Source organism: Apteryx mantelli, chromosome 2 (assembly GCF_036417845.1).
Source record: "Apteryx mantelli isolate bAptMan1 chromosome 2, bAptMan1.hap1, whole genome shotgun sequence".
Classification (NCBI taxonomy): domain Eukaryota; kingdom Metazoa; phylum Chordata; class Aves; order Apterygiformes; family Apterygidae; genus Apteryx; species Apteryx mantelli.
In genome coordinates this window covers 171,918,981-171,940,785 of record NC_089979.1, presented here as the reverse complement: position 1 = coordinate 171,940,785, position 21,805 = coordinate 171,918,981, and the positions used below count along the sequence as shown (strand labels likewise).

The window sequence follows — 21,805 nt, the reverse complement described above, 5'->3', positions numbered from 1 at the left end:
CCTCAGCAGGATTCAGTTTATTCATGTATAGGGCATATATATGTTGCATACTGTTCTCAGTGTCATGGTTTCTGAGCTAACTGGTGTACTGGAGGACATAGCTCCATGCAGATTAAATTTTCTCCTTTCAGCAGGGAGGCTCCTTCAAATGTGTCTCCTTCACTGCTCGAGACTTGTTTCAGGACATGAAACTGCTTCTGCTGCAGCTCTGTTTTCAGTCTGATTTTCGGTGAACTATAAGCCTTGAATTTTCACATTCACTATAAGGTGTTGTTAAGCAAGCCAAGCAGGGATTTCTTCCAGTGGAGAGAGTCCATGTCCTAACGGCAAGCCACTGCTGGGCTTTCAGTTCCACTTGTTCTCTACCTCTCCTTAAAGTATCTGTTCGGTACAGGCAAGTCGTTCAGCTTTCCTCCCGTGTCAGTCATGGTCTGAAATATGTTGCACTCACCTGTAGGTAAAAATTCCCATTTCATTTTGGGCTGAGTTTTACTGCAGATGTTTCAGGCTGGAATGACTCTGCCTAAGCAGCTGCAGAGTGGGAACTTTTGCCCGCTGGATATCGGAGCCAGGCACACCGTCCCTGCTCTTCACTTGAGAAACTTTCAAAAATGTTTTGTTTAATGTAATGCTTAGCTGCAGTTTTGCAGGGTTTTCCTTGGTGGTGCCTGGACTTGATCCCTACCTTCGTGTTCTGATCTTGTTTTGCTGCCTGATTATTACTGAGTGTATTGCAATGGCGTTCGAAGGACTCCTTTTTGGAGGACTGCACCTCTTTGTACTAGGTGCTGTAGAGACTCTTAGAGGGGTGCTGTCCCAACCCTGGGAAGCATAAAGACTGATTTAGTGGTGGTTTCCAATGGCTATTTGTCAGAAAAACATGCAGCTTTGCAGAAATGTTAGCATTTGTCCAAAGCAGATGAAATGCACAGCCCTCACCTCATCACGGGTTACTATTGCATGAGAGGGGATATGGCTAAGAACAATGAACAGAGTTTCCTGGCCTTGACTCTAGAGCGTGTGGTTGTTGCTTAATTTGCATTCTTCCATACTTTTTCGTTAATGATCTCATTTTTAGTTCTGGTTCTGTTTCCTCCAGAGAGATATTTCCATACTTGGTTGTAGTGATTGGCCTAGAGAATGTGTTGGTTCTCACCAAGTCTGTTGTCTCTACGCCCGTTGACCTGGAAGTGAAGCTGCGCATTGCCCAAGGTATACAGCCTGCTCTGGAAAAACCTTGAGAGAGAGAAAATTAGGGGTAACCTAAGAACTGGGAGATGGGGAACGATATGAATTCTGGCCTGCGCAGGAAACCAGGACTGTGCGTGTTGAATTGTATTGGGAATTGTATTCTGATAGTCTGTTTGTACTGTTTTTTTTGTTTATTTCAAGAATTAATATAAGATTATAATTGTGGGCACAGCTTTTTAAGATTCTTGAATGAAACAAGTTTTAAAAAGTGTTTTAGGGAAAGCTGCATCCTCTTGGTATAGATATTTAGCACCTTGCAATAATGCAGTCCATGGGCCATATGAAGTTCTGCAGGGTTTGTGACAAAATATCTTCTTTAGTATAGAAGTGCTCTGCAATTGCATAAGGATTTGAGTATGCTCAAACCATGTATAAATGTACTTTGCACATTAAAAAAAAAAATCTCTAAACATCAGAGAAGAGAGACTCTGGAATGATCCCCAGTGAACACAAAAATCTACCTAGTTTTAAAAAATTCCATGCAACTTCTATCCTGGTAGAAAATGGGGCTCAAAAACTCAGCAGGCTCTTAAACCTCTGAATGCCTGTACTGTACCCTTAGACTGCTTAAATTAGGACAGTTTTGTGAGCTGAGAGAGTCATCCTGAGCTCTCTTTAGAGTTAATGATAATCTGATATAGACACTGGAGTCTCTAGGCCGTTTAATTGGCTTAAAAACAGGCATCCAAAATAGATCAGATCAATTGTAGCTTGAAAATGCCTTTTTTTGGTCTGCTAGCTGTAGATGTCTAATTCTAAAAAAGAGAAATCCAGTGAGGAGTCCTTAGTGCTATCCTCATGTCTGTTCACTAGTGAACAGTCTCCTTTGACCTGTCTTTGCACGTTCTTTCTCTAGGCTTGAGTAATGAGAGCTGGTCGATTATGAAGAACATGGCCACGGAGCTTGGGATCATCCTGATCGGCTATTTCACCCTTGTCCCAGCCATCCAGGTGAGTGTGGTCGATCAGTTTGCAAGTGGGTGGACGTGCAGGACAGAGGCTTGTAGTCACTGCAAGAGTGCAGTACGCAGTATTCTTCTGTGTCGCTTCTGGTGACAACAAGTCTTGAGCTGTTCAAGAGCACGCGACTGCCTCTCAGGGCTTTATGCAAGGAAGTGAGGAATCTGGTGTCTCACTGCAGCTACAGGGGAATCTTTGATACCTCTCTTCCTTCACGGCTTCTATCCGAGGCTCTCAGGCACTGCAGGAACTTTGGGCTTGCAGTGCCGCTCGGGGTATCTCACTGGTAACTGAGAGGGCTCAGAGGAATGCGAAAAGGAAGTGGTACGTACTTGATGTCGAGGTAGTGACAAATGTAGGACCAAACCTGGGCCTCTCGCACCTGTGCTTTTAACCTTGAATTGCTGCCTCTTGAAGACACAGAATGCTATTAAAGTGACAAATGTGCCTTTCCCTCTGAGTCAGCCTTGACTAGTGTCAAAGTGCTTCTGGAAGGATCTGTAGTGGAAGAAACATCTCTAACCTGAGAACTGGACACTTAAAATTGGATTTATGAAGGGAGAGGTCTTGTTTGCAGCATCCTGCTCAAGCTTCAGCTCACTTCTAAGACCAAATTTTGCCTTATTGTGCGTTGACAGTGCCCTCCCTCCCACGTAGCTATGACAGTGCCTGCAGAGTGAGGAACTTGCGTGTGTTCAGATTGCTACGGAGGCCTTGACAGCATCAGACTTAGTGTGGTGCCAGGAGCGTGTCTCTTCCCTTGGGAGCCACCAGAGAAACGCAATGGTGCAGGAACTAAGTCTGCTGCCTCTCTTGTGCATAGAGACCAAAAGAGAGGGCTCCTCGGCCTGGTAATGAGGTCACTGTCTGCATTCGGTCAGTGCCAGGCACCTGCTTGCATTTCCCTGTGGCGGTTGCTTGCATGCCAGCAGAATTGTCTCGGGGCCCTGCCTGAACTGCAGGCTGCCACTTGGACCTTTCGCAGTTCTGAGCAGTTCCAGCAAGTTGTAGGTTAGTGAGGCGAGATGACGGACCTCTTGGAGCCTTATTGCTCACAACCGGCTCAGAACCGGTGTTCTCTCTGTGTATGCATGTCTGTATATCAATATGCCCTGCCCCTTCCTGGGTAGTCATCTGTGGTCAAGAGCAGTGGCCAGTGATTCTTTGCAGAATGGGTGCAGTTGCCCATGGCTGGAGCCCTGCCCTGTATTTGTCATCGCTTTTTTCCTTCTACGTGACATGCTCCGGTTTTCCTGACTGCGTTCTGACATCCTTAAACTCTGAGACGGTGCCATGCTGCTCTTTGTCTTAAATTGCTCGGCTTAATCTTTCCTCTAGTTCCTCCTCACCCAAGAATCCACTGGCTTTAAGGCTTAACCCTTTGGGGGGTTGGACTAGATGATCTCCAGACGACCCTTCCAACCTCAACCATTCTGTGATTCTGTGATCGTCTGTGAAGAAAAGCTACTGCACAGGGAGCTGGGTGTGAATTTAGAGCACAGTAGCTGCTTTGCAGTCAGGGCTTATATGCACCGAGAAGTCAGTGCTCAGTCAGCTAGCTATTCCGCACTAATCTGCGGATTAGCTGCGGAAGCAGCTCACCTTCGTCATGCAGAGGCCAGGGTTACGTTGCAAAGTTTTGTTAGCCCAGTTACACGAAATGGGGGCGTGGGGAATAAACAGGCTTTTGGAGACGTTTTCGTTAGGATAGCTACATCTTCAGCCAGGCTTTGCTGCCACAGCAGAGTTTGCGATGGTGTGACAGGAAGCTGCTACTGTCTTGTCAGACACCCTCTGGTTGGCATGTTCTGTGTTTACAGTAGAGGTTGCTGCAGTGTGGACAAGCCTTCTAGGATGCCTTCACGATAGATTAATGCAGAGCAGACAGCACACTGCGAATTTATGCCCTGGTTTACTGCCTGTTAGCGGCAGTGGATCTGGTGGAGCTGGATCTGGTAGCCCAACCAGGCTGCCACAGCCCCATGCCCCCAGTTCTAACCAGTAGTGAGGTGAGCACGTGTTCCCAGTAGGCGCACACGCAAACATACACAACGCAAAAGCGTGCATGAACACACACAGTCGGCCACACGGATCAACACAGACGGAAACACTGAGTACTTACACGAGCACAAACAGCACCAGTGGCCTCATCCTGTTGCCTCTCTGGCCGATCGAGATGAAGGCCCATTAGTGGGAGATGTATACATATATACAGTGTGGATCCCCCAGTAGCAGGGCTTAGACACTCAGTCCATCCCGTAGCTGGCCCTGGATCTCCTCTCTCCCCAGTTGCCTCCTGCACAGACACACACACGTCCAAACAGGTCTCTCGGGTGACCCCCAGACCCCACAGTCTCTCCGGCAGTTGGCCTGGAGCCCCAGTCTCTCTCTGGTAGCCAGCTCCTCCAGTTGTCTCACGCACAGAGACACACACGTATACCTGGCTCCCAGGCCACTTATCCTACTTGCCAGCTAGCCTGACTCAATATTTGCTAGCAATCACGCACTGGCACACGTACCCTCCTGTGCTCCGGTTACTGGCACCCTGACCAGGCCCCTGTGACCTGTGGTCCCGCTCCAGTTGCTGACGCTTGATTTTCACTCGCTTCAGTCTCTCCAGTTGCTGGCACCCCAGACACGCAGGTTCCTCTCACCTCTGGTCTGACTAAGTTGCTGGCGCTTAGACCTCCATGCACGCAGGACAGAGAGTGCCCTCACCCAGGAACACGGTTAGAAAGGGAGTTTAACGAGCAGACAGGAGCGAGTGTGCTGGTCAGGCACAGGGCATGGCGGGACAAGCACTCTAACCAGCAACCCGTTTGCACGAGTGGCCCATTTTATCCCCTTATCCCTCTCTTTTTCCACTCTTGTTCCTCTGCGAACCACCTAGATACCCACCTTTCCCCGTCTTTGATTTATCTGCTAAATATCCCATAATAAGTCTTGTGCAATCCCCAGATGCTCTTCGCCTGCATCCCATAATGCGTCCTGTGCCCCCTAGGGAGCCTCTCCTGTTGACTCATCGTGATGGGTTCACCCCTGGCCCACGGGGCAGCTTTGGGAGGAGCTGGGGCAGGGACCTGTGTGTCTCCCTGGGTAGTTGGGGTTCCCCTGCCTGCCGTCGTGCCTCTGTGCTCCCTCCCGTGCATGGAGATGAGCTTTTTAGCGCGTAACGCTGCCCAGTGTCTTTCCTGTAGAGGTGCCTTCGTTCCAGCCCGTTCCAGTCTGTGCGGGTTAGCTAGTGCGCTTTGTAAGTAGATGGAAAAACAACGCGGTGCTGAATGTCTGCTCAGAGAAGGAGATTGCACAGGCTGTTCAGGGCTATTGCACCAGGCTGGCAAGTCTGTAGGTTTTTGTGACCGTGGAGATCACTATCTCTGCTTCATAGGTGGGTAAACTGAAACCTCAAGGTGAAATGGTCTGTCGAGGTCATGCTGTTGGGTCTGCGTAGCACTGAAAATAGCATCAGGTCTTCTGCCTCTCAGTTTGTTACTCCGTCCATCGAACTGTCCTGTTTTCAGGACAGTGCTTGCTGAATTGCGTCAGGAAGTTTACGCCGCTGACAACTGCCTTCTGATCCTTGGTCAGACAGAGGTTGGGCCACCTCAGCTACATGAACAGGAGAAGAGCTGCCTAGGTGAATCCTCACTACCCCTTCTGCAGCAGCTCTGCTGCCGGACTAGGGAGATACCAGCCTGTTGTCTCTGGAGATTTCTGGTAGGCACGGCCACTAAGCCAGGGCAGGAGCACCTGAGCATCTACACAGTTGAAGGCTCCTTTGGGACTTGCTAGGTGGCTAGCTGGCCACCTGTGACCTACGTGAATGGGAGTGGGCTGCATGTATCCTTGATTCAATATTGAGGGTGTCACCGTTAGATACTGTAGGTTAAAGTGTGTTATAATCCGAGAAGGTTGAACATTCAGATTGAGCTGAAGCATGGCCGAACTTCACAGTTCTCAGGTTAAACTAGCCTAGTTAGCTTTATTTTCAGATATAAGAGTAAGACCACAACTATTTTGAAGCTGATGGTGAAAACTGCAGAGGTTGCTCAGCCGACATGAACCATCCTTTGGGTGTAAATTAAGCTCATTGATACAGCGTATTCGCACATTTTCCTGGCCCCTGTTTCACTGCTGCACTACTCGACTTCAGAAGGCGCAATGAAGTGAAATTCGGCAGTGTCTGTGAAGCGAGCTTGGTGCCAGCAGTCCTGTCTTGGGGCTACCGCTGAGACAGTTCACTTTGCAGTAGAGGAGCTTGCAGGGGACGCTTATAACAAGGGATGAAGGAGCGTGATAAAACGCTGTGGGACAGACCGGGAATATAACTGTGTCAGTAGAGCAGTGGGAAAAACTGACGCTATACCCTGCACCCACGTGTTATCTTTAATAAAGTACTCTTGTTTATTAAAGGACTTTGATATGTTGTGGGGACACCCATCCTCTGCTCTCCGTGTGATCCTGTCTTTCTTTGGATGCTTGCTTTTCCCAAAGGCAGACCCTGGCAGCGACGCTGTCTTTAACAGGCTGACGGCCGCTCTGCTGGGATCTGGCATGTGCCCCTTATCTTCGTCCCTGAGAGTGAAGGACACTGTACAGATAACGTTCTGTGCTAGCGTTGCAGAGTTCAAGGCATCCTCGAGATAGAGAGCGAGGCCGCGTAAATCTGGCAGGGACCTTTGCTCCGGGTTGTCAGCGGGAGCAGTACAGCGCTCAAATCGCTCAGCTGCTACGTGGTACGGGGAAAAACCGAGGAGGGGAAGCGTTTCTTTGCGGAAGGTTGGCGTTTGCCCCAAGGGCTGCAATGGGCCCTCTGCTTTTTCTCAGTTACTCCCTGGCAGCGCGGCTCCTTTAGCAGAAGGGAATTGTCTGGGTTTTCTGTAGCTCTCCTCGTCCTAAAATAGAGCTTGGCTCGAGGTGAGAATTGCATGCTCAGCTTAAATCTCCACCCTTGTAGTTGTGAGCAGCAATGAAATCCTCTTGGCCGGTGTTGCAGGTAGATAGAGACCCCCATTCTCCTGGCGCCGTGGCCCTGTTGACGGCTCTGAGATGCTGCAGAGGTGAGTGCTGAGCGCTCGCACTGTTGTCCATCTCGTACCCCCTATCTTATTCTGAAGTTCACACCGAGAGCCCGATCCTGCCCTCACTGATACCAGTTAGGGTTTTGCCACATCATGTGCAGTATCCACGTACAAGATTTCCAGGGCAAGCCCTCCCGTTTCAGATGTTTCTAATCCTAGGTGGAATAAGAGGAGGTATTAACAGAATTAATCCCTATATGTGCAGAGCCTGCTGTTTGTGGAGTCTGTGTTTGCTGGGGTACGGGTGAAATCCAGATGACTATTGCTTTCCTTCTATTTTTAGTCCCTGAGGGAGGAACCTGTGTTGTGTTTTCATCCCTTCGCTTCTAAAACCTCCAGTCATATGGTGGGGAAGGAACTAAAGAGAAGGAGCCGATCAGAAGCTGCCGCTTTGTGCTGTTGTTGCTGGGAGGTTTTGGAGACGGGGGGGGGGGGGGGGGGGGGGGACTGACCTGGTGGATTATCTCATTCTGCGCTACACTAATCTTTAAATTCCCGGCGGTTGATAGCTTGTGTTTCAAGACCAGTTTGGACAGGACGGGGAGGCTTCAAGGTTTGCTTGGAGGTTTTGGATAGCCTTTCGTGTTATCTTGGGCTCTTCGCGTTTCGCTGTGCTTACACTGGCCTCTGGCCTTATTCGAAAAGCTGGGGTGGACGTGGAAAGAAGAGCGAGGAAAGAGAGGATTCTTTCGGGTGCTTCTCCTTCCTCTTGGGCGGATGTGTCCTGGCCTAGTCTGCGTGCAGCGAGGACGCCCGGGGCACCAGCTGCAGGCAGGTGTTTGCCAGGTCTGGTCTGCAAGTGAGGGCCCGAGTCTTTGATCTGTTGTTTAGCCTTAGGGTTTTACTTGCACTTATGTTGAGCTTTCTTGATCTTTCCATGTTTGCCAGATCTTTCCTGGGTCCTGATGGGTCCTGGCAGGAATTTGTACACTCAAGGGAGACAAAACTCCTTCTCAAAAATACTTGAATTTTTTGCCGTTGTGAAATTTGAAGTGGAAGAGGGGAAGACACTTGGCACTAACGGGGGTTGTTTTGTAGGGATGATCTGGGAGCTGACTGTGTTTCTATTGCTGATCATATTTGCTGGCGTTTTCTTTTAATCCTTGTTTCTGTAATGGCACCTGCTGGGCAAAGTGGAGCATTACAGGGAAATTTGGAAACAGCTTTTGGAAGTGTTGTTTCCTATATACTTGACGTGTAGCGATCTCTTAGAAAAGGCATGTGACTTTCCTTCCAGCGGCATAGGACTGAAAATTGTCGGCTAATGTTTGTTTGCTGGGCAGTGTGATTTGAAGAATGTGTATTGAATAAATATGCTCCTGAATTCTCAGACGGACATTTTTAAACACTAAACTCCTAACTGTTACAAAATATTGCTAAGAAGCGTTGTCAGTAAAATATCCTCAGGCCTGCACTCTGGGCAAGATTTTGCTCAGTTGCTCTTTTCCTCAAGGTGAAATATTCCCTGTTATCTCAGCAGCTGCCGTAGCTAATAAATGTGTGTGCTGTCTGCAGGAGTTCTGCCTCTTTGCTGTGGTTGGCCTGGTGTCGGACTTCTTTCTGCAGATGTTTTTCTTCACTACTGTACTGTCCATCGACATTCGCCGTATGGAGGTAAGGACGGCAGAGAACCCAGGCTCGTGCCTTGGATTTTTCTGCTCTGCTACTGTAGAATGCTTTGAGGGTAGCTTAGCCTTTGATTTTCAGCCTTACACAGCTCAGTCTTCTCTGTTTATAAGTTCCAGGGCAATTCTTGCTTGGTTACACGTATACAGCGATGGGGACAGGACACTTGAGGGAACAAGACACTCTCAGATACATAAATAGGCAAATATTGAGTGTATGGTCTTTGGAAAGAGGCACGGTCACAAACAGGTCCAGTTGTCTGGGCAAAAAGGAGAATAAGTGCCAGAAAGAACCTGGGCCAGACTGATTTGAGAGTGAAGCTGGGAACTCAGACCTAAGCCTGTGTCAAAGGACAGATGCGTGCAGATAACTGACTTTGCACACACTTCTCCTGAAGGACCTAATCACCGCGGCTGTCACGTCACGCGTGTGCTTTTCTCTCGGCAGCTCGCTGATCTGAACAAACGGTTGCCGGCAGAAGCCTGCATGCCCCCGGCGAAGCCCGTCAGCCGCTCTCAGCGCTACGAGCGCCAGCCTGCTATGCGGCCTGCCACCCCCCACACCATCACCCTGCAGCCGTCGTCTTTCCGGAATTTGCGCCTGCCCAAGAGGCTGCGGGTGATCTACTTCTTTGCCAGGACCCGGTTGGCCCAGAGACTCATCATGGTAGGTCGTTTGGTGTTGTGTTGTCTGCTGCCCCTTTCCGTGGGACACTAACTGAATCCAAAGGTACTTCCAGAGAGAAGAAATGCCCAAAGTTTTCATGCATCTTTGTCCCCCTGCAAGACTTACGCTGCCCTATGGTAAATACAGTTCAAGAAGTACTTCCCTGAGAACACCTCTGTTTACATGATGTTTGGATGGTAGTGGGAAATATTCTGGTAATTGCTTTGAGATATTTTTATGCCAGCAGCTTTTCAGGACTGTATGAGTGGAGAGAAAAGAGCTTTCCAGACCAGGAATTATATTTTGTTCCTGGAATAAAGATGTGGAGATATTTCATTACATAGAAGGCTCTAACTCTTGCCTGTTTGCGGGTGTAACTGCAGCATTTGAAGCAGTTCCTGTCCCTGCTTGCCCTCCCCATCTCTGTTCCAGATGTTGCTGCTCTGGAATGGAAGCAGAGGAATGTCTCTGTTCCTTGGCTTCTACAAATCACAGCTCAGTCCGTTAGCTGCTAACTAATGCTGGTGGCAGTTTAAGTTAATACACTAGTCTCTGAACTGTGGCTGCTGCAGTAGGTCTTGCAGAGTTCATGAATCAGAACCCTGAATTAAGCCTTTCTAGCGCTGTTTAAGGGTGGCAGACGTGCTGAGGAGCGGGGTTCCTACCATCACACTAAGCTGGGGAGCTCACAGAAAAGCGGTGTTCAGTTTCTGTGTGTGCCGTACAAGCTCTCCCAGTCCTCTTGAAGAATAAGCATCGGTCTGGAGTAAGACTACAACCGAGCGCAGGGTGTACCCTTCACAGGGATGCTGTTGATGTCTGGTTAGACCGTGGCCGAGGTGTTTGAGGGGCAGAGTGCTGAAGACCGTGTACTAAATGGGCTTGTTCACCCTGTGCAGGCTGGGACAGTGATCTGGATTGGAATCCTGGTTTACACGGATCCTGCTGGTCTCCGCACCTACCTCACGTCACAGGTCACTGAACAGAGTCCTTTGGGTGAAGCAGGTCTGCCTCCTATGCCTGTTCCTGGAGGGGTCCTACCTGCTGGGGACCCCAAAATTGATCTCTCGGTCTTCCCATCGGACCCTGTACAGCTGTCGGAAAACCAGACACAGCAGCGTGAGCAGAAGCCAGGGTTGGAGTCCCTGAGCAGGCTGGAGACAAACCAGCACACGTGGGCCCAAGGACCAGAGGGCAAAGGGAATGGGCAGCCAGAGCTTGGAACTGAAGCAGAGGTTACCTGGGGAGCAGAGGACGAGGAGATTTGGAGGAAGCTCTCCTTTCGACACTGGCCATCCCTCTTCAGCTATTACAATATCACTCTGGCCAAAAGGCAAGTGGGCTGGTGTCAAGTGCCCCAAGCACTTTGAATTCCCTGCAGAACTGACTCCAAGGGTTCCCCCTGTCCCCAGTCTTTTGTCCTTCCGAGAGAGATAATTTGCATTCCACATTCCCTATTGCAAATGTGACTTCAGGATGAAACTATTAAAACAGGCCCTTCTGCTATGCTGCAGAGATGCCAAACTCTCCAGGGCTGTTTGTCTGAGAACAGGGGTTTGTGCTCCTCTCTTGCATGTATCATATGCTTGTTGTCCTCCTTCATCCTAGAGATTACACTTGTTGGAGATGACATGTTTAGACGTTTGTAAAATGACATATGATTATTTGTTAGTGACAGGGATAATACAGTAGAGCGACAGAAGTGTCTGTGCTGAAGAAACTTCTTGGCGATACCCTCTGGCCTGCAGTGTGCAGGAAGCTGGACCACAGCATTGTAAGGGTCCTTCCTCACTTACATCTGTGAAATCCGTCTCATCTCATCAATAGCTCATTCTGCCGTGGGCTGTTTGTGCCTTTTCCACAGAGGCAGGGTTTAAGTTTAGCCTTGTTAGACTTGGGAAACATCTTCAGAGAAAGATATTTCAGTGGAGGCGTTTAGTTTAGAATACCTAAAAATACTGGCCTGAAAATACATCCTGAGACCTACCTACTTTGGCTGCTGGTGGGAAGATGAGCTGGGTGAGCTATTAAGATTTTCCTGTCTTTACCTCCTGTTGTTCCTAAGCTATTCTCCTGTCTTTCCGTTCCTTCAGATACATCAGCATCCTTCCAGCAATCCCTGTCACGCTGTATCTGAATCCACAAGAGGCCTTAGAAGTGCGGCATCCCCAGGAGGCTAACCGCTACCACCCTTTCTTATCTGCAAGCGGTGGGAAGCTGGATGCTGAAGCTCAGCCTGACCAAGCCTCACCCAAGCTGCAAGGGCACCGGGATGTCACCCTCTACAAGTAAGAGTCCTTGATACAACCTTCTGACCATACCTTAACTCCCTTGTGGATATAGGGTGCTCTTTGGCTGTTTGGCTTTTGTCCCGGTGGGGAAAAAGGAGGAGAATGAAAAAGGTTTGTAAAGCTTCGATGCAAAATCCTGTAAAGCTCGGGACGCTCCAGCTCAGCTCGCGCAGCACTGAATGAATCATTCATGGCGCTGCTGTTCTCAGCAGCCGAGTTCCCTGTCAGGAGACGGCGTGTGCAGCCCGGGTTGCTAGTGCACATTGCTTATTGGTGGTGTGAAGGGGAGCTGCTCGTCAAAATATATTGGTGACTGTGGACAAACGACACACAAACATGATATATTTGCCAGTGTTCTTTATCGTTTAGTAATCGTTGTGCAATTTGTCATGTGTTTTGAAGATTAAGCTTTGACAGTTCAAAAAGGCATTTTAATTGGATGCCTTGGTGATGTTAAAACCGTGTGTTATTCCAGCAAGCACATATTACAGGGCTTATCACCGGGCAATAGGGATAGGAGTTCCTCTTTGGGAATAAATGTCACGGTTCCATAATACTTCACTGGGCGTTCGACAAAACTCTCACACAAACAAGGAAGTTCCTTTCCCGCTGAGAGGGCAGGCTGCCATCTGAACCTGCGTTCTTCATTGGCTGTGCTGAACACGCTTCACATTACCCTCATCCCCATCTAGCTTTTTTCTTAGTGCCTTAATCGCTAAGTACTTTTCTTATTGAAAAGTCTAAAAATCTTGTTCCTATTAAAGAAACATTTAATTTTCCAGAAATTACAATAGCTTGCTGGAAATTTTTCTCAGTTGAAAAATTTTTCTCAGTTGAAAAATTTTTTTCTCAGTTGAAAAATTTAGACCAGCAGTGTAATAGTCTCAATTTCAGTATTTTCAAGCACTAGCCACGAACTAGTGACTGAATCTCCATCTCCCCTTCTTTTCACCTCTATTTTAAACAACTATTTAAAAAGAAATAGCTTTCATGTTTAATTTGCAGAGGTATGTCCACCCTCCTGAGTGCCGTGTACTGGCTACTTTCAGGCAACCAGGTACTGTGAAAGCCCACCTTGGTGGCCCAGAAGCTCTCTCAGCTCAGCTTTGGAGACAGCAGTTGAGACCAGCCCCGTGATGTCCAGGCAGCGCGTGTCCTCTGCAGGAAGCAGGCTGCGGTTCAGCTGACGCCTCTCTGTTTGTGTCTCCCATCAGGGTAGCTGCTCTGGGTCTGGCCTCGGGCATTATCCTGGTCCTGCTGCTCTTCTGCCTGTACAGGGTGTTCTGCCCCAAGAACTACGGGCAGAACGGGCTCCCTCACAGCAGGAGGAAGAGGGGCGACCTGCCCTGTGACGATTACGGCTACTCCCCGCCTGAGACTGAGATCGTCCCCTTGGTTCTCAGGGGTCACCTCATGGTAGGTTGGACGGGTGCAGGCGTTTTACTGCCCTGCACCGTTTATCTTTTGTTCTGTTTAAATAACAGCCCCCACAAAGCACCGGCCGGTTCAGTAGTCTTAGTGTAACGCAGCCTCGGAGGGCTAACAACAGGCGAATGCTGTGCAGGTACAATGGGGTACTGCAGCGTGAGGTTACCTGTAGGGCTTTTCCGTTTCTTCCTGGGACTTGCTCTGAATTTTTTTTGCTGTTATTCCCATCTCTATGTAGCCAGCTGTTGCCTTTCATCGGCTGGGCTGATCCACCCTTCTTTGGGGTGTCCCTAGATTTCTTTTTTTAATGCCCAGTGGATTGTCCTTTTTTCTTCCGCTTCCCAAAAGTTAGCGGATAGGTTTGAGCTACTAAATATTGTTTCCACTGCTAAAAGCATCTTTGGGTCGCACAGAAGTATGCTGCTGCTCAGCTGACCCATTTTTCTTGAGGGGAAGGACATTTCTTCACTGTTTGAGGGGAAACCAAGCACTCGGGCACCCTGTCAGATGGAGTTTCAAACGCTGTGCCATGACTTCCGTAGAAGCTTTTCCTCTGTTCCTAGGGTGACATCGACTGCTGAATGTCATTTTGGGCAACACTTGTCCCACAGACTCCAGCGTTTTGCTTTTGTTTTGAGTGTCCCCAGTACTGTGTTCCCACTGGATAGTCTGTACGATGTGACCGATCCTGCAGTCTCTTTGGACCATACTTTGTCAGGGAAAGGGAAGGAAGATGGATGCTGTTTTATTTGCAGCCATCAAGTGAACTGCTGGGACTCTGGGCAAACCGTCCTGTTCTCAGAGTATCTGTAGGTTGCTAAACCAGCCGTGTAGTTTGGGCCTAAAATTTATCATCTAGTTAGTTCTTCAGCCTTGGAGCACACGCAAGGTGACTGTCAGAGTCCAGAGGTCTTCCTACATGCTCAGCTGTGCTTGTTCTTCCTTGCTAGGACATCGAATGTCTCGCTAGTGATGGGATGCTGCTTGTCAGCTGCTGCCTCGTGGGCCAGATCCGTGTGTGGGATGCTCAGACTGGAGACTGTCTCACTGTTATTCCCAAACCAAGGTATGTGGTTTCTCTGCCAACTCGTGCAAATGTCTTACTGGTCCTTACATAATCGCTGCTCCCCAGCTTGTGCAAACCCCACTGTGAAGAATTAGCAGTCGCAATCCTTGGTGCCACTCTTGATCCCCACCATCACCATGCTTGCGCAGGCTGGGTAATAAGTAATTCCTGCTGTCTGTGTGGAGTCCTACACTCTTACCGCCTTTGTGTTCCTGGGCAGCCCTGTCCGTCCCAGGCCATCTGAGTCAGTAAAGATGGGAGACTTGACCTTTTATTATTGTTTCAGGTTGCGAAGAGACAGCAGTGGCATTTTTGATTACCAGGAAAGCTGGGATCAGAGTCCGGATGGCAAGAACGGTCTGGATGACTCTTTTGAGAACGGCCACCAGCTCAAGAGGATGCTCAGCCCTCCGCAGCCTCCGCTTTTCTGTGACCAGCCGGACCTCACCTCTCTCATTGACACAAACTTCTCAGAGCAGGTGAAGGTGGCGGAGTCGGAGACGCGACTCCGTGCTGTGGGCAGTCGCCAGAAAGAGACTGGCTATGATTTCAGCAGCCTGGTTAAGAAGGTGTACGAAGAGCACAGCACATCGAACTGCATGAACTTCACTGGCCTTTCAGCCCCGCACGGGCAGGCTGGGTTCTGCGTGGGGACTGGGAGCCCCCGATCCCTGAGCTGCGGGAATGAGGAGGGAGGTTGCAGCAGCCGCAGAAAGAGCCTGGGGGATGAGTCTTTTACTGGATTTGACAAGTCCTCCCCCATTTCTTCCTGGGGAGGAGACTTCGAAAGCTCCGTGTGGAGCCTCAACCTGCAGGGGAACCTCATTGTGGCTGGCCGGAGTAACGGGAAGTTGGAGGTAAGGAGAAAGGCTCGCGGCCGGTTCCGCTGCTGCAGCGCGCTGTGGCTCTGCGCAAGGCTGGTGCCCAACGCCTGTCGCAGAAGCACAGGCATCAGCCACGTTAGAGCAGGTCCCGGGGCAGAAGTTTCTCTTCTGCTCTGGAAACCTCAACGTTTCAGCTTAATTCCATTTTAGAACAAAACAGGTATTGGGCTGCAGTGTCTGCTATTACCTAGAATCAGTTTGCTAATATATTTGAAACAGCTTTTCCTCTGATCAGTACCTCGCTCGTCTTCTTTTCTGATCCTTGAGTGTCAAAATACTTCATTGCAAAGGAGGTTCTTCATGTGAGGAAAAAGATGTTTTAGTTAGTGCTAAATAGTAGCAACCGTCTTTAAGACTGAAGAAGCACAATGATTCCTCCTGTCATTAAGTGATGTTGCTACTGGTCAGTCATGAAATAAAGTGAATAGGAGTTCTGTAGGAACTAATATAGGTTTTGAAGTAAATTTTAATTGGGCATTTAAATCTCTTCTAATCAGAAACTTCTGGAATTGATTTAATTTTAATCTAATTTTCAGAAATTAAATTAGATTTTTTTCACTTCAAAATAAATGCAATTTTTTTTAGTAAATATATTTTCAAATTAAATTTTTAATAATGTTTGGCCTGTTCTTCCTGTGTTGCATGGGAACAACTTCGATTCTTCCCAGCAAGGACACAAGCAGGCGATTTCATTGGGTTTTTTCCTTCTTTTAAACGTGTTTTTGAGCTCAGAACTCTTCTTCTGGGCTGCCGTCTTAAGACACTGACTGACTCTTGTTTCCAGTCCACATCACGGTGCTGCTCCAAAATCTGGTGCACTTTATGCTCTGGACAGGGATGCACCGGGGCTGGCCAGAAGCAGGGAGGGGGGCCGCACCGGGCCTGCCCTTCTGCAGGTTGCAGGAGAAGTGCCCTGGAGCTCACGTTCCTTGCGGTCCCAGGAAGAAAGGCACTCGGACACCAAAGTATTGATTAAGATATCATTTATCGGAGTGAGCATCAGAAGATAAAAGAGGATAGTATAGATGATCTCACGCCCCTTCGGATGCTGGGAATCCCGACTTGCGCAGCATCGGACAGCCATCCGGTCAGGGTGCGTGCAATGCAGATCCCCTCCGTGGAGGAGAGGTTCACCAGCATTTTGGTCTTTAGAGCTCTTACGGGGTTTTCTTAGAAGAAAACAGCTCTATTCATCGTTTCTGCTGTCAAACAAACGGATGTTCGCGTGAGAACACGCTGCTTCGCTTGAAGATAAAAGCAAGGACACGCGGGCGGTGGAATCGCCGGTGCCCAGTGGGAGCTGCCCGCGGGCTCCTTCGTCCCCTGCGGCCAGGGGGTGTGTGCAGCCCGGCACAGGCCCGACGGCCAAGCTATACGAAGGCCTGAACCTTCTCGGGTTAACTGTTACGTGCAATCCTAACTCCTCTACGTATGGTGGTCTTGCAGTTAGGGTCACCGCAGCGTGTAACCCTTCCTCTTCGCAGGTGTGGGATGCTATTGAGGGGACCCTCCGCAGCAGTAACGATGAAGGTCAATCTGGCATCACGGCGCTCGTGTTCCTGAACAACAGGTAATTGCGGTTGTGCTTGGTGATCCTTGTGAGAGGAGGAGAACGTGTGGGGCAAGCCGGGAGCCCAGCTCTGACGCTCCTGCCGTGATGATCAAGCAACTCCAGGCGGGAAACGAGTGAGCTGGGAAGCCTCGTCCTTGCCCGCGTGTCCGCCTCTCAAGTTGAGAACGGCAGAGCGAGATTTTCTGGGTCCTGTGCTTGAGGCCCGTTCCGGCAGCCACGTCTCTTTCATACACATATTCAGTCGTTCTAGTAGCTGAATATCCAGAATTTTTCAAGGCTGGGTTCAAGGCTGAGCCTTTGGGTCACCATCTTCTGTTTAGACCTGTTTACTGCTGTTCAAAAGACGTTTCCATCTGCTGGTTTGTTCTGTGCTCTGAGCTCACAAGGCGCCAGCTCTCAGGGCTCCTCGCGCTGCGAGAGCGGGGCAGGGCCTCCGCTCACGTGCCTGCGTTTCTCTCTCAGGATCGTCGCTGCCCGGTTGAACGGCTCTTTGGATTTCTTCTCGCTAGAAACGCACACGTCCTTGAACCACCTACAGTTCCGAGGTGAGCAAGCATCTGAGCGTGCCGTGTCCGGCGCTGAGCTCCGCTGAGCCTTTTCCTCTCCCCTTGCCTTCTCGCAGCTGACTCTTCCCCCCTCCCGTTTTATAAGCTTTAGGAATAATGCTCCACTCAAAAAATAAAATAAAATAAAACGAAAATCCCTACGTCGCAGATGCTGCGGAGAGGTGAGGAGTACTTTGGGAGTCCCCTGTGGAGGAGAAGCATCTTGAGTGATGGTTTTCTCCAGCGCGTAGGTCTGGAGGTTGGGAAACGTGGCTTCCAGAGTCAGCTCTGCCCCCTGCCTCTTTGGTCTCCCGGTTCTCACTTACTCTTTTGGGCAAGGTCCGTGTCTCACTTCTTTGCACACCGTGCGTGCGCCACCACCATGGTGGTGTTTGGGGGTCTTGGCACAACCGCGACCCGCACAAAACTAACCTGTGGTGATGACTAGCTCGCAGTGTGGTGGCTCCTGCGGTTCTGGAGCGGCCTGGAAGGGTGAGGAGCTCTGGCCTTTCTCTGGGGGAGTGGTTGCATTCCTGAGGGAATGCCCTGGGGTCTGGACGTGTTAGATCGGGACAGACTGGGAATGGAGCAGGCTTTGCAAGGACGGGTTGGCTGTGGGGATGACGTTTCCCTGCAGGGCAGAGCGAGTTGCGTGCCTGGCTGTCTGCACTGCCTCCCTATCTTGAGGGTAATCACGGCACTCCTGGGCTTCAGGGATCTCAGTCTTTCCCAAGACTTACTGCGCCGGGGCCACCGATTTGCAAAAGGGGGGTTCTGCTGTTGGGCCCCGTTTGAGACACTCGTGGTAGCTTCTCAGGTGTGCTGAACACCCACGGCTTCTGCTGGTGTCAGCTGGAGCGCTGAGCACTTCGAAGAACTGGGCTCAAGTTCTCCTCTGGCTCAGCGTCCAGGAATCCCTGGTTTGGCATTGCTGGGTGATGTCGGTCGTGCTCGCCTGTACGTGTCCTGCTGCGACGGGGACTTACCCGAGTGTCTTGCCACAGGAGCCCCGAGCAGAAGCAGCATCCCGTCCTCGCCGGTGTTCAGCAGCAGCGACGTCATCCTGTGTCAGCTCACCCACACGGTGTCTTGCGCTCACCAGAAGCCGATCACGGCGCTGAAGGCTGCAGCTGGGCGGCTGGTCACGGGGAGCCAGGACCACACTCTGAGAGTAAGGTTTCTTCTGAGGAAGGTTTCTTCTACCTTAAGAAACCTTTGTTAAATATCTTAACTCAACGGAGCCCGAGATGCTCTTGCCCTAGGGCTGGGGGAGTTCGTGAGAACGAGGGCTCCGAAAGTCTCCCTCCGAAGCATGGCTGCCCTAATGGAGGCTCCTTTTCCCTGCAGGTGTTTCGGCTGGAGGACTCGTGCTGCTTGTTCACGCTGCAGGGTCACTCGGGAGCAATCACCGCGGTGTACATAGATCAGGTAAGGCGCGCGGGAACACCAGGCGAGCGCTCCTCAACGTGCCCCTCGAGGAGCGCCCTGAAGCCACCGAGCCTCTGAAGGCAGAGCCGGGAGCACGAGGCTGAACCTGGCCCAGCAAATGTTCCCCACGCTGGGAATATCTGCCTTCCTGCGCACGGGCCTGTGCTTCGCAGCACAGTTTCAATGAATTTAGCTTTCTCTGCAACCAGGGGTCCTGCAGGGTTTGGGGTTCGGTCCCTCCGGTCCGGCCTGCTCTAACGTGTACGCAGGCAGGAAAGAAACGGAGCTGGCAGCTTGGCTTTCCAGCCCACGCGTTCCTGTGACCTCCTACAGCCTAGGCGAGCGCCCTGAGCCCTAGGAAGTGCTTGCATGCGAAATTGTCCCGTGTTTGGCGAGTTCCCGTGCGCGTGGTGCTGTGGGGCCCTGGCGTGCGAGGGCTGGCTGTCCGGAAAGGGCGCCGTCCGCTCTCCTGCGAGGTTCCTGACTTGGTTCGCCCCGTGTCCCTGCAGACGATGGTGCTGGCAAGCGGAGGCCAGGACGGTGCCATCTGCCTTTGGGACGTGCTGACGGGCAGCAAGGTCAGTCACATGTACGCCCACCGAGGGGACGTCACTTCCCTCACCTGCACAACGTCCTGCGTGATCAGCAGCGGCTTGGATGACGTGATCAGCATCTGGGACCGAAGCTCGGGCATCAAGCTCTATTCCATCCAGCAGGTCAGTAGCCAGGGAGCAGGCAGGGAAAGTGCGGTCAGCGAGGGGGCTCCTGCGCTGCTCTGGGCCCCACCAAACCCCCCCAGACCCCCGGGCCTCTGCGCGATTCCTTGTTTGTAAATGTGAAGGGACAAGAGCCCTGGAAAGGCCAGAGCTGGCGCTCGGCCAGAGCTCCCTCATCCAGCTTCGCATGTTGTGGCGGAGCGGCACGGTGGCCCCGTTCCCAGCACGTGTGTCCGCACAGGGCTCTTCTGGGGGGCAGAGTGGCTGTGACCTAAACAGTTTCTTCCCCAAGTCGGTGAGGGCCATCTGCAGGAGTGGCGCGGGCCGTCTGCGGTGCTGGACCTCCCTCGCCGAGGAGGTACCGTTGCTGCCACTCGCGTGTTCCCCGCAGGAGCTGGGCTGTGGTGCCAGCCTGGGCGTCATCTCCGATAACCTCCTGGTGACGGGAGGCCAGGGCTGCGTCTCCTTCTGGGACATCGGTTACGGCGACCTGCTGCAGACCGTCTACCTGGGCAAGAGCAACGAGTCGCAGCCAGCGCGCCAGATCCTCGTGCTGGAGAACGCCGCCATCGTGTGCAACTTCGGCAGCGAGCTCAGCCTGGTCTACGTGCCGTCGGTGCTGGAAAAGCTGGACTGAGCCGAGGGGCCGGCACGGAGCCTGGGGAGTCGTTGAAGGCAGCGTGGGCGCATGAGGGCTGTGTTGGGGGCAGCGTGGTGCTGCTTCCCCGCACGCGCGTGCGGGAGACGGGCTGCGGGGTCGGTCGCGCTCCACACACCTCCGTCTCTTTCCCGGGACTCTTGTCACCCAACACTGTGCGGGGGCCTGAGCCCGGCCTCTCCTTCCCCTCCTTCCTGCAGCTTCGGCGCAGGCCCGGGGGCAGGGGGTGGCCCCAGAGGGGCTGCGCAGGCTGGGGACGGAATGCCAAAGGCAGCAGTGGGGTGGGGGCTCTGCTGGGACACCCGGCTCAGCACAGGGCTGCGGGCAGGACACCCTGTCCCTGAGGTGTTTTTGGGGAGACTGTGCGGGATGGCGGGGCTGTGGCTTTGCATGCGGGAGTGGAGGCAGCTGCCTGCGTGCCGGCAGTGCTGCCTGTGTGCTGCCGGCGCCGGATTAAGCTGCGTCCAGCTCCTGGGTGCTGGGAGCAGATTCCAGCTCTGTTCCCGGCCCGCAACACAGCAGGGCCGGAGGGGACCCAGCGCCTCCCTGGACCCCTCCGCTCGGAGCCCTGGGCTCTGCCTCCGCGTGCCTTAGCGCAACGGCAGGGCCCGGCCCCGGCAGCCCTGCCCCTCGCGGGCTCCGTGCCGCAGCCGTTCCTGCCCTATTTATTTATGTGCTGTATATATTTATTTATTATGGCAGGAGAGCAGGGGGGAGGCAGCAGCCCCGCTCCCGCCCCAGCGCCTGCCCCCGGCGCTGCTGCGAGGATGCGGGTGCAGGGCTCCCCCCCCCTCTTCCCGGCAGCCTCCAGGCTTGCTCCTTAGCCCAATATGCAGCAATAGCGCCTTCCTCCTCCTCCTCCTCCTCCTCCCGCGGTGGGAGAGGAGCCTTTTCTCAGGTTGGGCTGGGACAAGCAGCCCGCGCTGCCGTCCTCCCGTCCTCCCCGTGCGTCAGGGGGAGAAACACCCTTGGGGCAGGAGGGGGGAGGCCCTGCCTGAAGCTGGGAGGAGGAGGGGGGGACACAGCCTGCCGCGGGGGGGGGGGGGGGGGGGCGGGGGGGAGCAGTGGCCCGAAAGTGCCCCGGCAGCAGCCCCCAGGGCCGAGCAGAGGCCCAGGGCCCCCAGGAACGGCTTCATCGCGGGGCTCGGCCTCCTGCCTGACTTGCACTACGCGCCGGCCCCGGTGCAGCCGGGCCTGAAGCTGAGCAGCTGCCCCCCCCCCCCGGCCCCGCGATGGGCTCAAGCACCCGACGACGATGCTGCAGCAGCAGCAGAGGCTGGAGCAGCCCCGGTGGGTGTGTGTGTGGTGAGGGGCACAGCCCAGCCCCTGCCCCGCGCCGTCGCGCTCGCCGCAGACCCTGGCTTGCCGGCTGCGCCTGCACGGCGCCTCGGGTGGCCTTAGCCCTGCTGTACGCTTTGTACTGTACAGTGGAAGCTTTTTTTTTTTTTTGTACCGGATTGTGTTTTATAACGTGTACAAAGACACAGTCATTAAACAGAACTAACACGAGCCACTGCTGCGCCGTTCCTGACCGCGCGCAAGGCCTTGGCATCCCCGTCCCCCCGTCCCCGGTGACACGGCTCAGGCCCCGACACCTCCAGATCAAACTCTTTTATTTTTAGTAGCAAAGAG

At 52.3% G+C, this 21,805-nt stretch overlaps 1 protein-coding gene across 4 annotated transcripts in view; it reads left to right on the top strand.

Annotated features, from left to right (window-relative positions):
- Positions 1-20,969, top strand: part of SCAP (SREBF chaperone) — a 77,489-nt gene extending 56,520 nt beyond the window's left edge. For 2 of the 4 annotated variants that reach the window (XM_067292081.1, XM_067292082.1), the window contains exons 9-23: positions 1,100-1,212; positions 2,108-2,202; positions 8,808-8,906; positions 9,366-9,584; positions 10,484-10,917; positions 11,678-11,872; positions 13,090-13,291; positions 14,254-14,369; positions 14,656-15,226; positions 16,738-16,823; positions 17,289-17,371; positions 18,376-18,542; positions 18,719-18,799; positions 19,309-19,515; positions 19,907-20,969. In XM_067292081.1, coding sequence (XP_067148182.1) covers positions 1,100-1,212; positions 2,108-2,202; positions 8,808-8,906; positions 9,366-9,584; positions 10,484-10,917; positions 11,678-11,872; positions 13,090-13,291; positions 14,254-14,369; positions 14,656-15,226; positions 16,738-16,823; positions 17,289-17,371; positions 18,376-18,542; positions 18,719-18,799; positions 19,309-19,515; positions 19,907-20,152 — 2,914 coding nt within the window. In that variant the 3' untranslated portion in view covers positions 20,153-20,969. The remainder of the gene's footprint in view (positions 1-1,099; positions 1,213-2,107; positions 2,203-8,807; positions 8,907-9,365; positions 9,585-10,483; positions 10,918-11,677; positions 11,873-13,089; positions 13,292-14,253; positions 14,370-14,655; positions 15,227-16,737; positions 16,824-17,288; positions 17,372-18,375; positions 18,543-18,718; positions 18,800-19,308; positions 19,516-19,906) is intronic. The other 2 variants (XM_067292084.1, XM_067292083.1) reach the window with 2 other exon arrangements.
- The last annotated feature ends 836 nt before the right edge of the window (positions 20,970-21,805 follow it).